The sequence below is a fragment of the Microcaecilia unicolor genome, chromosome 5 (genome assembly GCF_901765095.1).
Source record: "Microcaecilia unicolor chromosome 5, aMicUni1.1, whole genome shotgun sequence".
NCBI lineage: Eukaryota > Metazoa > Chordata > Amphibia > Gymnophiona > Siphonopidae > Microcaecilia > Microcaecilia unicolor.
The window spans coordinates 260,981,979-261,001,619 of record NC_044035.1 but is presented as its reverse complement, the minus strand read 5'-3'; the positions used below and the strand labels follow the sequence as shown (position 1 = coordinate 261,001,619).

General features: G+C 48.0%; 1 protein-coding gene across 2 annotated transcripts in view; it reads right to left on the bottom strand.

Annotated features, from left to right (window-relative positions):
- TBC1D23 (TBC1 domain family member 23) overlaps positions 1 to 19,641 on the bottom strand; it is a 111,001-nt gene that overhangs the window by 64,805 nt on the left and 26,555 nt on the right. For both annotated transcript variants that reach the window (XM_030204069.1, XM_030204070.1), the window contains exons 6-7: positions 10,116 to 10,240; positions 9,989 to 10,035 (exon numbers count right to left, since the gene is read on the bottom strand). In XM_030204069.1, the coding sequence (XP_030059929.1) occupies positions 9,989 to 10,035; positions 10,116 to 10,240 (172 nt within the window). The remainder of the gene's footprint in view (positions 1 to 9,988; positions 10,036 to 10,115; positions 10,241 to 19,641) is intronic.

Below are 19,641 nucleotides of genomic sequence, written 5' to 3'. Positions count from 1 at the left end.
CAGTCGCTCAAAAGAGCATGGTTCGGGATAAGGTATCTTTCAAAGATATCACCATAACAGGGAAGATAGAGTATCCTGATAGTGAGGTTGCAAAAGAGATTGTAGTAGATCGGGTATCTTTAAATAACAATAAAAATCAGACAAAAGATTGCCAATTAATACTGTCAAGTACTAAGCATGATGTACTTAGGAACAACAAACATAGTTTGAAATGTCTATATGCGAATGCCAGGAGCCTAAGAAATAAGATGGGGGAGTTGGAATATATTGCACTAAATGAAAAATTAGATATAATAGGCATCTCTGAGACCTGGTGAAAGGAGGATAACCAGTGGGACACTGTCATACCGGGGTACAAATTATATCGTAGTGATAGGGTGAATCGGATTGGTGGAGGGGTAGCATTGTATATTAACGAGAGCCTTGAATCAAATAGATTGAAAATTCTGCAGGAAACAAAACAATCCTTGGAATCACTGTGGATTGAAATTCCATGTGCAAAGGGGAAAAGGATAGTGATAGGAGTGTACTACCGTCCGCCTGGCCAGGACGAACAGACGGGTGCGGAAATGTTAAAGGAAATCAGGGACGCAAACAAACTGGGCAACACAATAATAATGGGGGATTTCAATTACCCGCATATAGACTGGGTTAATGTAACATCTGTACACGCAAGGGACATAGGATTTCTTGATGAAATCAAGGACAGCTTCATGGAACAGCTAGTTCAGGAGCCGACAAGAGAAGGAAAAATACTAGACTTAGTCCTTAGTGGTGCTCATGATCTAGTGCAGGGGGTAACGATACGAGGGCCGCTTGATAACAGTGATCATATGATCGGTTTTGATATTGGCATTGAAGGAAGTGAAACTAGGAAATCAAGTACGCTAGCGTTTAACTATAGAAAAGGTGATTACGACAAAATGAGAAAAATGGTGAAAAAAAGACTGAAAGGAGCAGCTCGCAGAGTAAAAAACTTGCATCAGGCGTGGATGCTGTTTAAAAACACCATCCTGGAGGTTCAGGACAAATATATTCCACGTATTAGAAAAAAGGGAAAAAAGACTAAACGTCAGCCGGCGTGGCTAAACAGTAAGATAAAGGAAATCATTAGAGCCAAAAAACAATCCTTCAGAAAGTGGAGAAGAGAACCAACTGAAAGTAACAGGATAGATCATAAGGAATGCCAAGCCAAATGCAAAGCGGAGATAAGGAGGGCAAAAAAGGACTTTGAGAAGAAATTAGCGTTGGAAGCAAAAATACATAGTAAAAATTTTTTTAGATACATTAAAAGCAGGAAACCGGCCAAAGAGTCGGTTGGGCCGCTGGACGAAAATGGTGTTAAAGGGGCGATCAAGGAGGACAAAGCCGTAGCGGAGAAATTAAATGAATTCTTTGCTTCGGTCTTCACCGAGGAGGATTTGGGGGGGACACCGGTGCCAGAAAGAATATTTGAAGCGGGGGAGTCGGAGAAACTAAACAAATTCTCTGTAACCTTGGAGGATGTAATGGGTCAGTTCAGCAAGCTGAAGAGTAGTAAATCACCGGGACCTGATGGTATTCATCCCAGAGTATTAATAGAACTAAAAAATGAACTTGCGGAGCTACTGTTAGAAATATGCAATCTGTCCCTAAAATCGAGTGTAGTACCGGAAGACTGGAGGGTAGCCAATGTTACTCCGATTTTTAAGAAGGGTTCCAGAGGAGATCCGGGAAATTATAGACCGGTGAGTCTGACGTCGGTGCCGGGCAAGATGGTGGAGGCTATTATTAAGAATAAAATTGCAGAGCATATACAAAAACATGGACTGATGAGACAAAGTCAGCACGGATTTAGTGAAGGGAAGTCTTGCCTCACCAATCTAATGCATTTTTTTGAGGGGGTAAGCAAACATGTGGACAATGGGGAGCCGGTTGATATTGTATATCTGGATTTTCAGAAGGCGTTTGACAAAGTGCCGCACGAAAGACTCCTGAAGAAATTGCAGAGTCATGGAATCGGAGGTAGGGTATTATTATGGATTAAGAACTGGTTGAAAGATAGGAAGCAGAGAGTAGGATTGCGTGGCCAGTATTCTCAGTGGAGGAGGGTAGTTAGTGGGGTCCCGCAGGGGTCTGTGCTGGGTCCGTTGCTTTTTAATGTATTTATAAATGACCTAGAGATTGGAATAACTAGTGAGGTAATTAAATTCGCCGATGACACAAAATTATTCAGGGTCGTCAAGTCGCAGGAGGAATGTGAACGATTACAGGAGGACCTTGCGAGACTGGGAGAATGGGCGTGCAAGTGGCAGATGAAGTTCAATGTTGACAAGTGCAAAGTGATGCATGTGGGTAAGAGGAACCCGAATTATAGCTACGTCTTGCAAGGTTCCGCGTTAGGAGTTACGGATCAAGAAAGGGATCTGGGTGTCGTCGTCGATGATACGCTGAAACCTTCTGCTCAGTGTGCTGCTGCGGCTAGGAAAGCGAATAGAATGTTGGGTGTTATTAGGAAGGGTATGGAGTCCAGGTGTGCGGATGTTATAATGCCGTTGTATCGCTCCATGGTGCGACCGCACCTGGAGTATTGTGTTCAGTACTGGTCTCCGTATCTCAAAAAAGATATAGTAGAATTGGAAAAGGTACAGCGAAGGGCGACGAAAATGATAGTGGGGATGGGACGACTTTCCTATGAAGAGAGGCTGAGAAGGCTAGGGCTTTTCAGCTTGGAGAAGAGACGGCTGAGGGGAGATATGATAGAAGTGTATAAAATAATGAGTGGAATGGATCGAGTGGATGTGAAGCGACTGTTCACGCTATCCAAAAATACTAGGACTAGAGGGCATGAGTTGAAGCTACAGTGTGGTAAATTTAAAACGAATCGGAGAAAATTTTTCTTCACCCAACGTGTAATTAGACTCTGGAATTCGTTGCCGGAGAACGTGGTACGGGCAGTTAGCTTGACGGAGTTTAAAAAGGGGTTAGATAGATTCCTAAATGGACTTGGAAAAATTCCGCATTTTTAGGTATAACTTGTCTGGAATGTTTTTACGTTTGGGGAGCGTGCCAGGTGCCCTTGACCTGGATTGGCCACTGTCGGTGACAGGATGCTGGGCTAGATGGACCTTTGGTCTTTCCCAGTATGGCACTACTTATGTACTTATGTACTTATGGATGGGGCATTTTTGGAGATCTCCTCAAAAAACCTTTTGAACTGTTCTCCCAACTTCATTTTTAAGGCTTTTTTATCTAAAGTGTTAAGCTGGCAGTACACAAATTTATCGCCTCAGCTCTCAGTCCCCAATGTCAGTAATTGTGACAACGCTTTTATATCCCTCGTCTTCTCCCAAAACATCCTCCAATCGAGCTACTCCCATTCATCCCCAATTAACAAAGGTTTTATTCTCTGACCCTGGCAGGAACATCGGATTGCCATTAATTGCAAGGAGCTCAGTTACCAATGGGTTCCCTCCCAATAGCCTTCCTAAAAATCTCCACGATTCTCTGATGGGCATTAACAAAACACTGTGTCGAAATCTATTTGGGATCATGTTTTTCTGGGTGTGTAATAGTGTTATAAGGTTATATGGAGTGAAAAACGCTTCCTCCAATTCAAGAGGTGTGTGTACATGGGTGGAAAATATCCAATCTCTCACTTGTCGCAATAGACAAGCCATATTATCATATTTGATATTAGGGATCCCCATTCTCCCTTGTCTCCATCCTCCCAGCAGAAAATTCTGCTGGACTTTGGCTCGTTTCTTAGCCCAACAAAACCTCATCACAAGGCGATAAAAATGCTTTATGTCTTTTTGCAGAATCTTTATTGGTAATGTCTGCAAAGCATATACCCATTTTGGCAAGATCACCATTCTAATAAGACAGATCTTCCCCGCTAGCAATAACATCAGAGTATTCCAGGAATCCAATTGTTGAGCCGTATGTTCCAGTAGTTTTTTAACATTTAAACTATATAGTTCCCTCGTGCTAGCCAGAAGCAGCATCCTCTACATTTATCGCATGCCTTTTGTTTTCCCCGTTACTGCTTTTGTATCCACCAACTCCCTTGGGAGACCGTTCCAAGCATCGAATACTCTTTTTGAAAAAATACGACTCAATATTGTTTCCGAGTCCTTGGAACTTTATATAACGACTCTAGTTATACAACTTCATTTCCACTTAAATAATCTGTATCATATCCCTCCCGTTTCTCCTCTCCTCTAGGGTATACATACTTAAAGCATTAAAAATGTAACCTAAATGAGAGGAAGTGACGTCACCAGATAGAATGGACGTCTGAGAGCGGAGCTCCCGCTACCCCGCAAGAAATCTGCTAATAAACTCGAGCGAACAGCGGCAAACGAAGCCCAGCGGGTCTGAATACCCCCTCCTTCAGTCAGCAATCGAGTTAAGATGACTCAGAAAGCGGCGGGGTTGGACCTAGCGCGATTTGCCTACCCGAACGGAGACGGTGCGCCAAGCTCCAAGATGGCGGCGGCCCGCGAAGAGCAAGAAAAACAAGAGGAGAGGAGTCAACGCCGAGGCGAAGGATCGCCTGAGCGCCCCGCTCTGGAAGCGGCAGATGGAGAGATCGCTCCAGCGCTAAAAAACTGGCTACAGGAAATCAGCTCAAACCTGAAAGCGCTACGTACAGAAGTAGCCACGCTTGGAGCTGACCTTAGAGGTGAAATTCGGGAGCTTGGGACGCGCTTGGAGGAAACAGAAAACCAGGTGGAAGGCCACAGTGAAGCTCTGGGGCAGATGGAACAACATATGACAGGATTGCATAAAGAGCAACAGCAACTATGGGCCAAGGTTGAAGACCTAGAAAATAGAGGCCGACGGAACAACCTGCGCTTTCGTGGGCTACCGGAGACGCCCACATATCAAGATATCACAACGGTGGTTCAAAAAATGGTGGTCGAATTGATGGCAGCAAACAATACGGCTATTGAGGCAGAAGCAGTTCAGATTGAAAGGGCCCATAGAGTGCTGGGCCCGAGCCGCAACAACATATCAAAGGATATAATAGCCTGCTTTACGAGTTTTAAGCTCAAAGAACAAATCTTAACAGCAGCACGCCAAGCCTCAGAATTTAAATGGGACTCATATAGAATTGAAATCTACCAAGATGTGGCAGCAGCGACGTTGAAAAGAAGAAGTGAATTGAAGCCTTTTACAAAAAGACTGCGTGACCTCAACATACAGTACAGATGGCGATATCCCTTTGCCTTGGCATTTTATAAAGACGGCAAGTTGCACCAAATAAGATCACTTGAAGAGGCCAGAACAATTTGCCCAGAACTAGAAGTGGAAACGGACTTGGTTGCTCCTAACGGGGATAAGAGAAGTACCACACAGTCAGCACCAACAAAATGGAAAAGAGCGGGAAAAGGTCCACGGAGACTTCAGCGACAACAATCTGCTGCTAAAGTTACATGAAGCCACGGGACGAGAAGATCCAGAATTAATAGAAGGTGAAAAGCTGCTAGACACCAAAGTAGCGATTCGGGACCAAGACGAAGGACATGTTTAAGTAATGTTAGTTTGCTTATGTTACGTTAACTGATATTCAAGGGGTATGCGGTAAATGTTTGGTGAGTCACTTTCTCTTTGCTTGGGTGCCTGTCAATATTGAGAGACACCCAAATTACAAAGATGGGGGGAAGGGTGGGAATTGGGAGGGGGAGGGGAGTAGGGAGGGGAACAAAGATGACACAGTACATGAGGCATATCAGGCTTATCAGGGTAGAGATACACTGCAGAGGCGAAGAATGACATCTCGAGATAATTATGGCTGATATAATAGGGCTATCATTAAACGTAAAGGGGCTAAACATACCCAGAAAGCGACAATTATTATTTAGGGAACTTTGCCGCCTACAAGTGGATGTGGCTTTGATCCAGGAAACCCACCTTAAACCCAGATACGAGAGACTCTGTTCGCATAGACAATACCCTCATATATATTTCGCCTCTTCCCATGCAAACACAAAAAGTAAGGGAGTTCTGATAGCACTAAGCAATTCCAAGCCCTGGGTGGTACGGAAGGTAATACGGGACAAAGATGGGCGATATTTGATTGTGAATCTGCAACTAGCGGGAAAAGCTTACACGATACTAAACATTTATGGTCCCAATGCCAATCAGGAGCAATTTTTCCTAGAACTAGACCGACAAATCACACAACACATTGAGGGATCCCTATTAGTAGGAGGAGACTTTAACATTACTCTACATCCACATTTAGACAACTCCGCAGTAGGAGTCACTTATGGCCAACAGGGTAGACGCCAGCTTAAAGAACTACTCACAAGGTGGCAATTAATAGACTTGTGGCGCAGGGATAACCCCTCCACACGTAGCTATACATTTTACTCTTCAGTGCATCATAGCTTTTCCCGGATAGACATGTGGCTGGGAGACGTAATGATATCGAGTATGGGGGCCACATCCCAAATACTACCACGTACATGGTCAGATCACTCCCCAGTGCTGCTACGACTCGCAAACATGGGGATGCCAAGAAAAGAGCGCATATGGAATCTAGATGACACACTATTAGTGAGCCCAGATAACCTAATCTCCATTGAACAATATATTAAAGAATATCTCACTTATAATGACAATGGGGAGGTATCCCCGGCCACACTCTGGGAGGGACTTAAGGCAGTGCTGCAGGGCCAATTGATTGCGCTGCGCTCACACTGTTGGAAAAAGAGAATTGCAGAGGAACAGAAATTGCGGGAGGAGTTGTTGCGAGTGGAGGGGGAGTTGCAACAAGGGGATGCGCAGCCCAGTCCAACATTGCTGAGACGGGCACAGGAGATAAGACACCAGATTCTGGACTTGGAATTGGCAGACTTGACTGTACAATTGCAAAGAGTAGGTCAAACACATTTTGAATTTGGCAATAAGCCCAGTCGATTATTAGCGTATAAATTAAAACAAAGAGCTGCTAGGAATGGAGTAGGAAGCTTAAAAGATGAACAAGGTGAGCTCCATACAGATCAGGAGTCAATAAAGTCCATATTTAGATCCTTTTATCAACAACTATATACTCCAGAAACGGCCCCAAATCTAGAAAATATAGAGGAGTTTCTGGCGGGAATTGAGCTCCCTCAATTATCTGAGGAGGCCCAGCAAATATTATCGAAGCCCATCACGTTAGAGGAGGTCAAGTCCACCATTAAAAATCTGGCTCCCCACAAGGCGCCGGGCCCCGATGGATATACAAACCGATTTTACAAAATCTTTGGAGAGTTGCTGGCCCCCATTTTGGTGAGAGTCTTCAACTCCATAGATATGGCCACGGGGTTGCCGCCAACTTGGGATCTTGCTACTATAACTGTGATCCCCAAAGCAGGCAAGGACCCGCAGAAATGTGGGTCATACAGGCCCATCTCCCTACTGGGGGTGGACTACAAAATATTTACTAAAATTCTGGCAACTAGATTACAAAGATATCTCCCGAATTTAGTCCATGAAGATCAGGCAGGGTTTGTGGAAGGTCGGCAAACTTTTGACAATGTCAGGAGAGCCATTTTTATGGTCCAGAATGCACAAATTCATAATACCACCTTGTGTATCTTATCTCTGGATGCCGAAAAAGCGTTTGACAGGGTGAGCTGGGCTTTTTTATTTGAGGTGTTAAGACAAATAGGCATTGGAGGGCGATTTGGGGCCTGGTTACACACAATATACAAATCCCCAAAAGCGGCTGTGCGGGTTAATGGCCATCTCTCTCAAGCGTTCCAGCTGAACAGGGGCACCAGACAGGGCTGTGCGCTATCCCCGCTTTTATTTGCCCTAGTAATGGAACCGCTGGCTATTCAAATTAGAACCCAGAGAGAGATCAGGGGCCCAAGATGGGGAGGAATAGAGACTAAAGTTCTTATGTTCGCGGACGATATATTGCTCACGTTGGTGGAGCCCCTGGTCTCCTTCCCAAAAATAAATGAAGTTATACAAAAATATGGGGAAGTGTCAGGGTTTAAAATTAACTTTGACAAGTCTGAAGCATTAGACGTGGGGATACCTGATATACAGATGACACAGCTCCAACAGCAATTTCAATACAGGTGGGCGACCAAATACATTCGATACTTAGGGGTCAATATTCCACGTAAAATAGAAGACATTTTCAAATACAACTTCCCAGACAAAGTGCGAGAACTCTTTTTGGAAATGGAGCGATGGGAGGGCTTGACTTTGTCATGGATGGGAAGAATCAGTGCATTAAAAATGATAGTTCTCCCCAAACTTTTATATCTTTTTATGGCATTACCAATCAATCTCCCAAAGGGCTTTCTGAGGAATTTGCAGAGAAAGGCATTTGCGTTCATTTGGAAGAAAAAACCCCCGAGAGTGCGGAGAGAGGTGCTATATCAATCGCGTAAGCGGGGCGGGATGGGGGTCCCATCTTTTAAGACCTATTATCAGGCGGCGCATTTAAAAATAATAGCTGCGTGGCAGCAGAACCCGGTAAAGATAGGCATTAAAATGGAGCAAAGATGGGTAGATCCCATTCCCTTGAGAGCGGTGCCATGGCTACCGACACAACAATTAGATGAAGTAATTAAGAGAAGCCCTCCCGTGCTGCGGTGGCCTCTTATGACCTGGAGACAAATAAGGAAGCAGCATTTCCCAGAAAGGACATACTTTACGCACATGTTTCTCAGATTTGCTCCGCAGTTTGGGCCGGGTCAATTAGACGGGGCGTACCTAGAATGGGAAGAGCGAGGCTTGTGTGAACTGGGACAAATGTGGGAACAAGGGGTAAGGACCTCATACACAGAATTATGCCGAGAACATGGACTTTCCCCCCTGCAAGCTTTTCAATTTTACCAGGTTCGTGACTTTATAAAGAGGAGAGTGGTAGAAGAGCTTAGTCTGACAGAGACAATACTGGAGAAAAGTCTGACGAAAGGGGGTAGTAAAGGGGGGATAACTAAACTTTATGGGGCCCTCTTATCTAGGGAGAACCCAATAGAACACTACACTACAAAATGGGAGACAGTAATGGGTTCCACCTATGACCCCTCTCAATGGGCACAAGCCTTTCGGTCACTACTAAGGGTATCAGTCTCTAGTACCCTGATAGAAAACGGGCACAAGATGCTGTATTGGTGGTACTACACTCCCCACCGATTAGCCACAATGTATAAAAAGGGCATGGGCAACTGTTGGAGGCAATGTGAGATAAAAGGGGATATGTTTCACATGTGGTGGACCTGTAGCCATGCCCAGAAGTTTTGGATGGAGGTGATAGGCTTCCTATGTAAGGTGACGAGCCAGACGTATCCCATGAAGGCAGAGAGCTGTCTGCTTCACTTTAAACCCACAGGGATTAAAAAAATCACACACAGCTTTGCCACCCAGTTATTTGTGGCAGGCAAACTCATCATTGCTTCAGCCTGGAAGAAGCCTATGATTCCGGGAATACACGTAGTCCGGGAAAAATTGGATAGAATACAATTGATGTCAAAACTTACAGCTATGAGAAATGGTCGGATTATACATTACCATAAAATCTGGGACCCGTATATTAAATGGAAAGCAACCTCTGCACCATAAAACTTGTGGCGCACATACTTATATAGGGGGTGGGAAGGCTTAAGAGGAGGGGAATATAGGTAACCTACATAGAGGTGTATAACTGTTTAGCTGAAATTATTAGATAATGTTTGAAACTCTTATGCTACTATGTGAAGACATGTATCTACAGAATCAATATATGGATATGTACTGTGTTTTAAAATGTTAAAATTATAAATAAATGCTTAAAAAAAAAAAAAAAAATGTAACCTAAATAATAGATGTTTATATATGTGAAAAGACATCCTTGTGATGACAAATATTGAAAATAAAAGATAAGAAGATGCCACAACTATGTATCACCACAACCTGTCACATGTATTCATTTACCTACTGATCTTATATCATAGTTTAATGTCAGATCTGTGTAAATGTAGATCTGCCAGCTTATCTATACCATGTTACCTACTTATAATTTCTTCTTTGTTGTCCGATTCTTGTGTCAAAATAATATCTCTGGAAAAGAAGACCAAGACAATGAGTAGAACTAAAACTACAGCACATAAAAGGTAAAAATCAATTTGAAAAGAACTCACTTGGCATTAACGAGGATGATCAGCATTAGGAAATAAATAAAGAAGGGGTCTGCTTGCTGTAAGTAATTGTCCCACATCGCCAGGGTGACGTCAACAGAGCAGTAATAAGCAAAGAGACTTGTGAGCTAAGGAGAAGTCAGAGAAAGAAAAAAAAAAAAAACAACTTAGGAAACTTTTATAATCACGCAAAACTAATGAAACCTACTTTATAGGGCATGCACATACATGAACTCCCCTCTCCCCTCCCCCCCCCCAACCACATCAAATTACCAGCCAAGTTCTTCTTGGAAAACCCTGACATGTCTAAAATGTTTGGTGTGATAAGGACACCATACTTGAGAGTTATTTTTAGGGAGAGGGGGAAGATACACAGAATGATTTTTTTATTCCTTTAGAACCCCCCACCCCACACACACACAAAAACTTAAACAACTCAAAGGGCCATATTTGGCACACTGTAAAAATATGACAAGTCACCAGAAACAAAAAAAAAATAGGTTTTAAGAGCAAATAACTGTAATACAACAGTGCAAACACCATCCTTTTATGTGAAAAATTAAATTACAGAAGTTCAGATGGTAAAATTATGTATCATACCTGATAATTTTCTTTCCATTAATCATAGCTGATCAATCCATAGACTGGTGGGTTGTGTCCATCTACCAGCAGGTGGAGATAGAGAGCAAACTTTTGCCTCCCTATATGTGGTCATGTGCTGCCGGAAACTCCTCAGTATGTCGATATCAAAGCTCCATCCGCAGGACTCAGCACTTAGAGAATTACACCCACAAAGGGACACTCTGCCCAGCTCACCACCGCCGAAACAGGGGAGGGGAATTAACCCAGCTCATCCCCACACAAGTGGGGGAGGGGAATCCGTCCAGCTCATCCCCGCGGAGCGGGGGAGGGACACCACACCCGCCGATGCGGAGGGATCTGGCTTATCCTGCAACCGCAACCGCGGGAGAAGCTGACTGACCCTAACACTGCCGAAGCGGGAAGGGTACAAAGCTGCCCTACAGCCGCACGAAGCGGGAGGGAGTGCCGGCAGAATTTAAGTCTCAATCCAGCCCCGTAAAACGGAGGGGAGAGGAATGCAGCAGCTCACTGTAACACAAATTCGTCTCAACTCTTGAAGAATCCATTGAAAAACTTGAACACGAAGTCCTCCTGAACAGGAACTGAAGACTAAACTTGAACCTGAAATGCAACCAGAATATAAACAGTACAGATATCTGGGAGGGACTATGGATTGATCAGCTATGATTAATGGAAAGAAAATTATCAGGTATGATACATAATTTTACCTTCCATATCATCATGCTGATCAATCCATAGACTGGTGGGATGTACCGAAGCAGTACTCACCCAGGGCGGGACATTGAAATCCCTGACCTCAACACTGAAGCTCCAAACCGGGCCTCCGCCCGTGCCGCCACAGTCAAGCGGTAATGCTTGGAGAATGTATGGGCCGATGCCCAAGTTGCCGCCTTGCATATCTCTTCCAAGGAGACGGAGCCGGCCTCTGCCATCGAGGCCGCCTGAGCTCTAGTGGAGTGAACCTTCAGCTGGATAGGCGGCACCTTCCCCGCGGCCACATAAGCCGCTGCAATGGCTTCCTTGACCCATCTTGCCACTGTAGGCTTAGCAGCCTGCAGACCCTTACGAGGACCTGCAAACAGGACAAACAGATGATCCGACTTCCGGAAATCATTGGTCACTTCCAAATATCTGATGATGACTCGTCTCACATCCAGATATTTAAGAGCAGAGTATTCCTCTGGGTAGTCCTCCCTACGAAAGGAAGGGAGACAGAGCTGCTGATTCACATGGAAGCGAGAAACAATCTTGGGCAGGAAGGAAGGCACTGTGCGAATAGTCACTCCTGCCTCAGTGAACTGCAGAAAAGGCTCTCGACATGAGAGTGCCTGGAGCTCGGAAACTCTTCTGGCTGAAGTGATAGCCACCAAAAAGACTGCTTTCAACATCAGGTCTTTCAGAGATGCCCTCGACAAGGCCTGCTGAGATAGAGAACATACTGAGGAGTTTCCGGCAGCACATGACCACATATAGGGAGGCAAAAGTTTGCTCTCTATCTCCACCTGCTGGTAGATGGACACAACCCACCAGTCTATGGATTGATCAGCATGATGATATGGAAGGGTTAGGACTGCAGTTAGACCTGCTTGGGCCCAGGTCAGAAAATAAAGGAGGGCTCCCCTCTCCTCTTTGCCTCCCATCCAATTTCCCACCTGCCATTACTATCACACCAACAGACCCTCACCAACTACAGAACAAGGGATCACAAATTAGAAAAAAAATATTTAGACAAAAATTGAAAAGGAACCCCAAGAAGTTAAACATAGCATTACTGCAACACTGAAGACATAAAACAGAGATGCATTTCCTTTTCTACAGAACACAATACAAAGACATTTGCTATGCACATTTCCAAAAGCTAACATATTCCATTCAAAATAAAATGCTTTGTTTCTACCTTTGTCTGGACATTTTATTTTTCCACCTTGCTGGTTCCAATTTCTCTTTCCTCTCTGTTGTCTGCTAATTCTTCTTCAAGCGGCTGCAGTCCATTTGTCTTTTCTCCTCTCTCCTGTCTGTTCCCTCACTATTCCTGCCTCTGACATATTGATCATTCCTTTGTAGCTCTTTTCTGTCTCTCTCTCCCTTCTTCGTCTCCTTTTTACTTTTCAACTACCTATCAAACTTCCATCTTCTTCTTTCACCCACTAGCTCTCCCATTCCCCATCTTACTCCTCCCCATCTCTTTCTTTTTTATCTTTAATCTACTTCCCATTACCATATTTCTACCCTCTGTAATCACTATCTCTCATTCATTTCCTTGCCACCCCCTCCTCCTCCTTTTGGCCTCTCCCACAGGGTTCCACTATTCCCATTATCTTTTCTTTTTGTTACATTTGTACCCCGCACTTTCCCACTCATGGCAGGCTCAATGCGGCTTACATGGGGCAATGGAGGGTTAAGTGACTTGCCCAGAGTCACAAGGAGCTGCCTGTGCCTGAAGTGGGAATCGAACTCAGTTCCTCAGTTCCCCAGGACCAAAGTCCACCACCCTAACCACTAGGCCACTCCTCCACTCCTCCCCTCCACCCTTCTAACCAGCATCTGATCCCCTCCCCACCCCGGTAGCCTTATATTTTCCTGCCCCTTCTCTCTTCATTCCTGTCCTCTCCCCCATGGCCCAGCATTCCCCCCCCTCACCACCTACTGTGTACCTCTCCCTCCCTCTCATCCACCCCCATGTCTGTCTATCTCCCCCTCTCATTCCCACTGTCCACCATCTCTCTCTCTCCCTCTCCTTTGTGTTCTGGGTCCAACATCTCTCTCCCCTTCCCATACAGCATCTCTATCTTCCTCCCCTCTACCATCATTTCTAACATTTCTCCCTTCCCTCCACCCCTATGCCCACCATTTCTCCTGCACAGCGATTCCGGTCGCAGGCTTGGCTCGCAGCGATTCCCACACGCCGGCTGGCGCTCAACAATCTCAACAGAGGAGAGGCTTCCGGGTTAGCACTTAGTAGCTGCAAGGAGATTGTTGAGCGGCAGCCGGCATGTGGGAATCGCTGTGAGCCGAGTCTGCAAACAGGACAAACAGATGATCCGACTTCCGGAAATCATTGGTCACTTCCAAATATCTGATGATGACTCGTCTCACATCCAGATATTTAAGAGCAGAGTATTCCTCTGGGTAGTCCTCCCTACGAAAGGAAGGGAGACAGAGCTGCTGATTCACATGGAAGCGAGAAACAATCTTGGGCAGAAAGGAAGGCACTGTGCGAATAGGCACTCCTGCCTCAGTGAACTGCAGAAAAGGCTCTCGACATGAGAGTGCCTGGAGCTCGGAAACTCTTCTGGCTGAAGTGATAGCCACCAAAAAGACTGCTTTCAACATCAGGTCTTTCAGAGATGCCCTCGACAAGGGTTCAAAAGGCGGCTTCTGTAATGCTCTTAGCACCAGGTTGAGATTCCACGCAGGCACCACCGAGTGCAGAGGAGAGCGCAGGTGATTAACTCCCTTGAGAAAACGCACCACATCTGGCTGCGAAGCCAGGGAAGCACCCTTCAGGCGGCCCCTGAAGCAAGCCAGGGCCGCTACCTGGACTTTAAGGGAACTGAGCGACAGGCCTTTCTCCAGACCTTCTTGCAGGAATGCCAACACTGAAGAAATTGGAGCAGTGAATGGAGAACATGAGCCTGCTTCACACCACGCTGCAAAGGTACGCCAAACCCTGGCGTAAGCAGTAGAAGTAGAGCGCTTCCTCGCTCTCAGCATAGTGGCGATGACCTTGTCTGAGAAGCCCTTCTTCCTCAGACGCTGCCGCTCAATAGCCAGGCCGTAAGACCAAAGGGGGAGGGATCCTCCATCACCATGGGACCCTGATGTAACAGACCCTGCTCCACTGGCAGCCGCAGAGGATCGTCGACTGAGAGCCTGATCAAGTCCGCATACCAGGGACGTCTGGGCCAATCCGGACCCACCAGGATTACCCGGCCCGGATGCTTTGCCACCCGGTCTAGCACCCTGCCCAACATGGGCCAGGGCGGGAACACATAGAGGAGCTCTTGTGTCGGCCACTGTTGGAGAAGAGCATCTACTCCCAGGGATCGAGGGTCCCGTCCTCTGCTGAAAAAGCGCGGCACTTGGCAATTGGCCGATGACGCCATCAGATCTAGGCTCGGCTGGCCCCAGCGCTTCGTGATGCCCAAGAACGCCTGAGCCGATAGCTGCCACTCTCCGGGCTCCAAGGTATGGCGACTGAGAAAGTCCGCCTTGACATTCATGACTCCGGCAATGTGGGCCGCTGACAGCTGTTCCAGGTTCGCTTCCGCCCACTGGCATAGATTCATGGCCTCCTTGGCTAGAGGGGCGCTCTTGGTACCTCCCTGGCGGTTGACATAGGCCACAGCCGTGGCATTGTCCGACAGGACCCGTACTGGCTTCAACGCCAGTACTGGGATGAACTCCAAAAGCGCCAACCGAATGGCTCTGAGTTCCAGGAGGTTGATAGACCACTTTACCTCTGCAGGAGACCAGAGCCCCTGCGCTGTCCTTCCCAAGCAGTGGGCTCCCCAGCCCGACAAAGAGGCGTCTGTCGTGACGACAATCCACTCCGGGGTCACCAGAGGCATTCCTGCAGACAACTTGTCTGTCTGCGTCCACCAGCTCAGCGCCTTGCGCCCTGCTGGGTCCAAGGGAAGGCGCACAGCATAATCCTCCGACATCGGAGTCCAGCGCTGCAGCAGAGAGTGTTGTAGTGGTCTCATATGAGCCCTGGCCCAGGGCACTACTTCCATCGTGGCCGTCATAGAGCCCAACAGCTGCACATAGTCCCAAGCCCGAAGAGGAGAGGCTACTAGGAACTGGTCCACCTGAGCCTGAAGCTTGACAATCCGATTGTCTGGCAGGAACACTCTGCCCACTTGGGTGTCGAATCGAACTCCCAGATACTCCAGGGACTGAGTTGGGCGCAGCTGGCTTTTCTCCCAGTTGATGATCCACCCCAGGGAGCTCAAAAGAGCAACCACCCGGTTCACAGCTTTGCCGCACTCTGCATAAGAGGGGGCTCGGATCAACCAGTCGTCCAGATAAGGATGGACTTGTACTCCTTCCTTCCTCAGGAAGGCCGCGATGACCACCATTACTTTGGAGAAGGTCCGCGGAGCAGTAGCCAACCCGAACGGGAGGGCTCTGAACTGGAAGTGTCGGCCCAGGACTGCAAAACGCAGAAAGCGTTGATGAGGAGGCCAGATGGGAATATGCAAGTACGCTTCCTTGATGTCCAAGGATGCCAGGTACTCCCCTGCCTTCACTGCCGCTATAACAGAGCGGAGACCCTCCATGCGAAAGTGCCGAACTTTCAAGGCCCGATTGACCCCTTTGAGGTCGAGGATAGGCCGTACAGAACCTCCTTTCTTTGGTACCACAAAGTAAATGGAGTAAGGTCCCTTGCCAAGCTGATTTTCTGGCACCGGAACGACCGCACCCAGGCGGATCAGATTGTCCAAGGTCTGCTGCACTGCCACAGCTTTGACCGGAGACTTGCAGGGAGAGAGTACAAACCCGTCTCTTAAGGGTCGGCAGAACTCTAGCTTGTAGCCGTCTCTGATGACTTCCAGCACCCAAGCGTCTGAAGTTATTGTGGTCCACTCGCCCAGAAACGAGGACAGCCGTCCTCCAATCTGCACTGGGGGGTGGACCAAGGCCCCGTCATTGGGTACGAGACCCTGGGGGAGGACCGGAGGGAGCACCTCCGGGACGGCGGTCTCTGCGAAAGGAATGCTGCTTGGGGGAGAAGTTCCTCTTGAAGGAAGAGGAGGCAGAAGAGCCCGACCTGCCCGGGCGGTACCGACGGGCTTCCTGAAACCGTCCTCTGGAGGTACCGGGGCGAGTACTAGCCCGAGCCCTGACCTCTGGTAACTTCTTGCCCTTAGACGTGCCGAGATCGGTCACGATTTTGTCCAGCTCGACCCCAAAGAGCAGCTTGCCTTTAAAAGGCAATTTAGCCAGGCGGGATTTAGAGGCGTGGTCAGCAGACCAATGCTTCAGCCAAAGCCACCGCCGCGCAGAGATTGCCTGAGCCATGTCTTTAGCTGAGGCCCTCAAGACATCATACAGCAAGTCTGCCAAATAGGCCAAGCCCGATTCCAGGGCCGGCCAATCAGCCCTCAAGGAATGATCCGAGGGGGAAGCCCGCTGCACCATAGTCAGGCACGCCCTGGCCACATAGGAGCCGCAAACTGAGGCCTGCAAACTTAAAGCAGCCGCCTCAAAGGACGACCTTAAGGCCGCCTCCAATCTTCTGTCTTGGGCGTCCTTTAGGGCCGTGCCACCTTCCACCGGCAACGCCGTTTTCTTAGTCACCGCAGTGATTAAAGAATCCACGGTAGGCCACAGATAGGCCTCACGTTCACTTTCAGGCAAAGGATAGAGGCGGGACATAGCCCTAGCCACTTTAAGGCTCGCTTCCGGGACATCCCACTGAGCCGAAATTAAGGTGTGCATAGCATCATGCACGTGGAAGGTTCTAGGCGGGCGCTTCGTCCCCAGCATAATGGCAGAACCAACAGGGGCTGAGGGAGAGACGTCCTCCGGAGAGGAAATCTTCAAAATGCCCATGGCCTGCACTAACAGGTTGGGCAAATCCTCTGAGCTAAAGAGCCGCGCTGCAGAGGGGTCATCCGCTCCATCCGAGCGGGGATCCGTCTCCTCCAAGGAATCCGCAAAGGACCGTTGGGAGAACTCAGAAACGCTGTCCTCATCTACATCGGAGGAGACAAAGTCCTCCAAGGCCTGGGAAGCAACCCGAGGGCGTTTACCTCCGGGGGCCTCAACCTCTTTACCAGACGAGGGAGCAGGGGTAGCGTTTTGCATAAGGAAGGCCTGATGCAGCAGCAAAACAAACTCGGGGGAGAAACCCCCCAGACTGTGCATTTCCGCAGCCTGGGCTACAGCCCTAGACGCACTCTCAACCGGCGCTCGCAAGAGCGGGGGAGAGACATGCTGTGCATCCAAAATGGCGTCCGGCGCGATACTCCGCGAAGGAGCCGCGCGGGAAGAACGGCGCTTAAGTTTAGCCGCTTTTGTGCCGTAGCCCAAATTAAGGGCGTTCATGGCATTAACGTCTCCCACCTCAAGGGCGGCCCAAGAAGAAGCCGTCCGAGCCGCGTGGCCGGCCAAGATGGCGGAGGCGAGCAGCGGGGGATGGGCATTTATGGCGGGAAAAACCGCCACACCGGAGGAAGGACCGGGACACTCATCGGTCACGAAACTGTCACCCAACAAGGGCGAATCAGACTTTAAGACCCCCGCATCCCCTCTAGAAGCGCACAAGCGATCCGGGGAGCGACTCTTTGCGCCCTCGCCCTCCGACGCCATAGGCCACGTGGAGATCAATCGGGGAACCCCCTGCCCGCTATAAAAAGGTAAAAATTACCTGCTTTCCGCTCCGAGCTGTAACGACCTGGTGTCCCAGTGAGTAGCTGCAATAAACGTTTAAATAAACGTCGAAATAAACGCCTTTAAGGACGTTCAAAATTTTTTTTTTAACGGAGCCAGCGGGAGGGGGGAGAAAAGGAGGGACCTGGCGCCACCAGGTTTGCACTTGCTCAAGAAGAGCCCTCAACCCCAGGCACTCAACAAAACCTAAAAATTAGGCTTGGAGGCCTAGCCAGAGCTGCTGCTGTGTGTGACCACCACCTGCTGAGATAGAGAACATACTGAGGAGTTTCCGGCAGCACATGACCACATATAGGGAGGCAAAAGTTTGCTCTCTATCTCCACCTGCTGGTAGATGGACACAACCCACCAGTCTATGGATTGATCAGCATGATGATATGGAAATGTAATTTTTTCAGACTGCATACAGACCCATGACATGAAAAATCAGCTATTCTCAACACTGTGGATCTGCGACTTTAGTCATGATTTCCCAGAGATAGTCACATATTAGGTCACACTGCTATTCAGATACAATACCTGTAGATATAAACCATGTGAAATTTGCCCTACCCTCATGGATCATTTATTTTTCCAAGATAGAAAAGTACAAAAGATCACGAGACTGCTTGTTCAATAAAGATCAGACCAGGATGCTGTGAAATGGCAGGTGTGGCCAAATACTTATACTGTAGACATATAAGCAATCAATGGAAAAATGTCAGATAAAACCTTTGCCAATCAAAATTAGCAATTTCCTAGATATAATGCTACTATGTTGGTCTCTAAAGTGTGTGTGGGGGGGGAGGGGATAGAGTTACTATGCTGCAGTAAACATTGCAAACTATTATTCCTGGAAAATAATGCCAACTTGAAGCTGGTATTATTTTTCCTGACTGGGAGTATCATCAGGACACTAATATGTAGCCTGATGCTACTAGACACCATCTTAAAGAGGTCATGACATTTCTAACTAAGTGCAAACCCCTAACCCCAGTCCCCCTCCCCCTATCAGCAACACCACCTTTCCCCCCAATGGGCCCCTATGGGCCTACCTGAAGAGCTCCAGGAAAAAAACAGAGCTTGCAAAGTTTGATACAAACTACGCTATTCGATTTATGTAATAACTAGCCGTTAAGCCCGTTAAAACGAGCGCGTATTGGAATGTTTTTTTTCCCAAGGCCCCCCTCCCGTTGCAGCTGCAAGGCCCCCTGCCATCCTCCTTCCCTGCCAGCTCCAAGGACCCCTCTGTCCCTCCATCCCAGCTCCAAGGCTCCAGTCCTCCCCCCTTCCCAGCTGCAAGGCCCCCTGCCCGCCCTCCCTCCCTCCCAGTTCCAAGGCCCCAGGCCCTCCCCCCCAGCTCCCAAGGCCCCCTTCCCTCCCTCCCAGTTCCAAGGCCCCCTGCTCTCCCTCACAACTGTAAGGGGCCCCATTCCCTCACAACTGTAAGGGGCCCCCTGCCCGCCCGCCCTCCCTCCCAGTTCCAAGGCCCCCCCCCGTGCCTTCTTCCCAGCCAGCTGGAAGGCCCCCTTCAGTCCAGCCCTCCCAG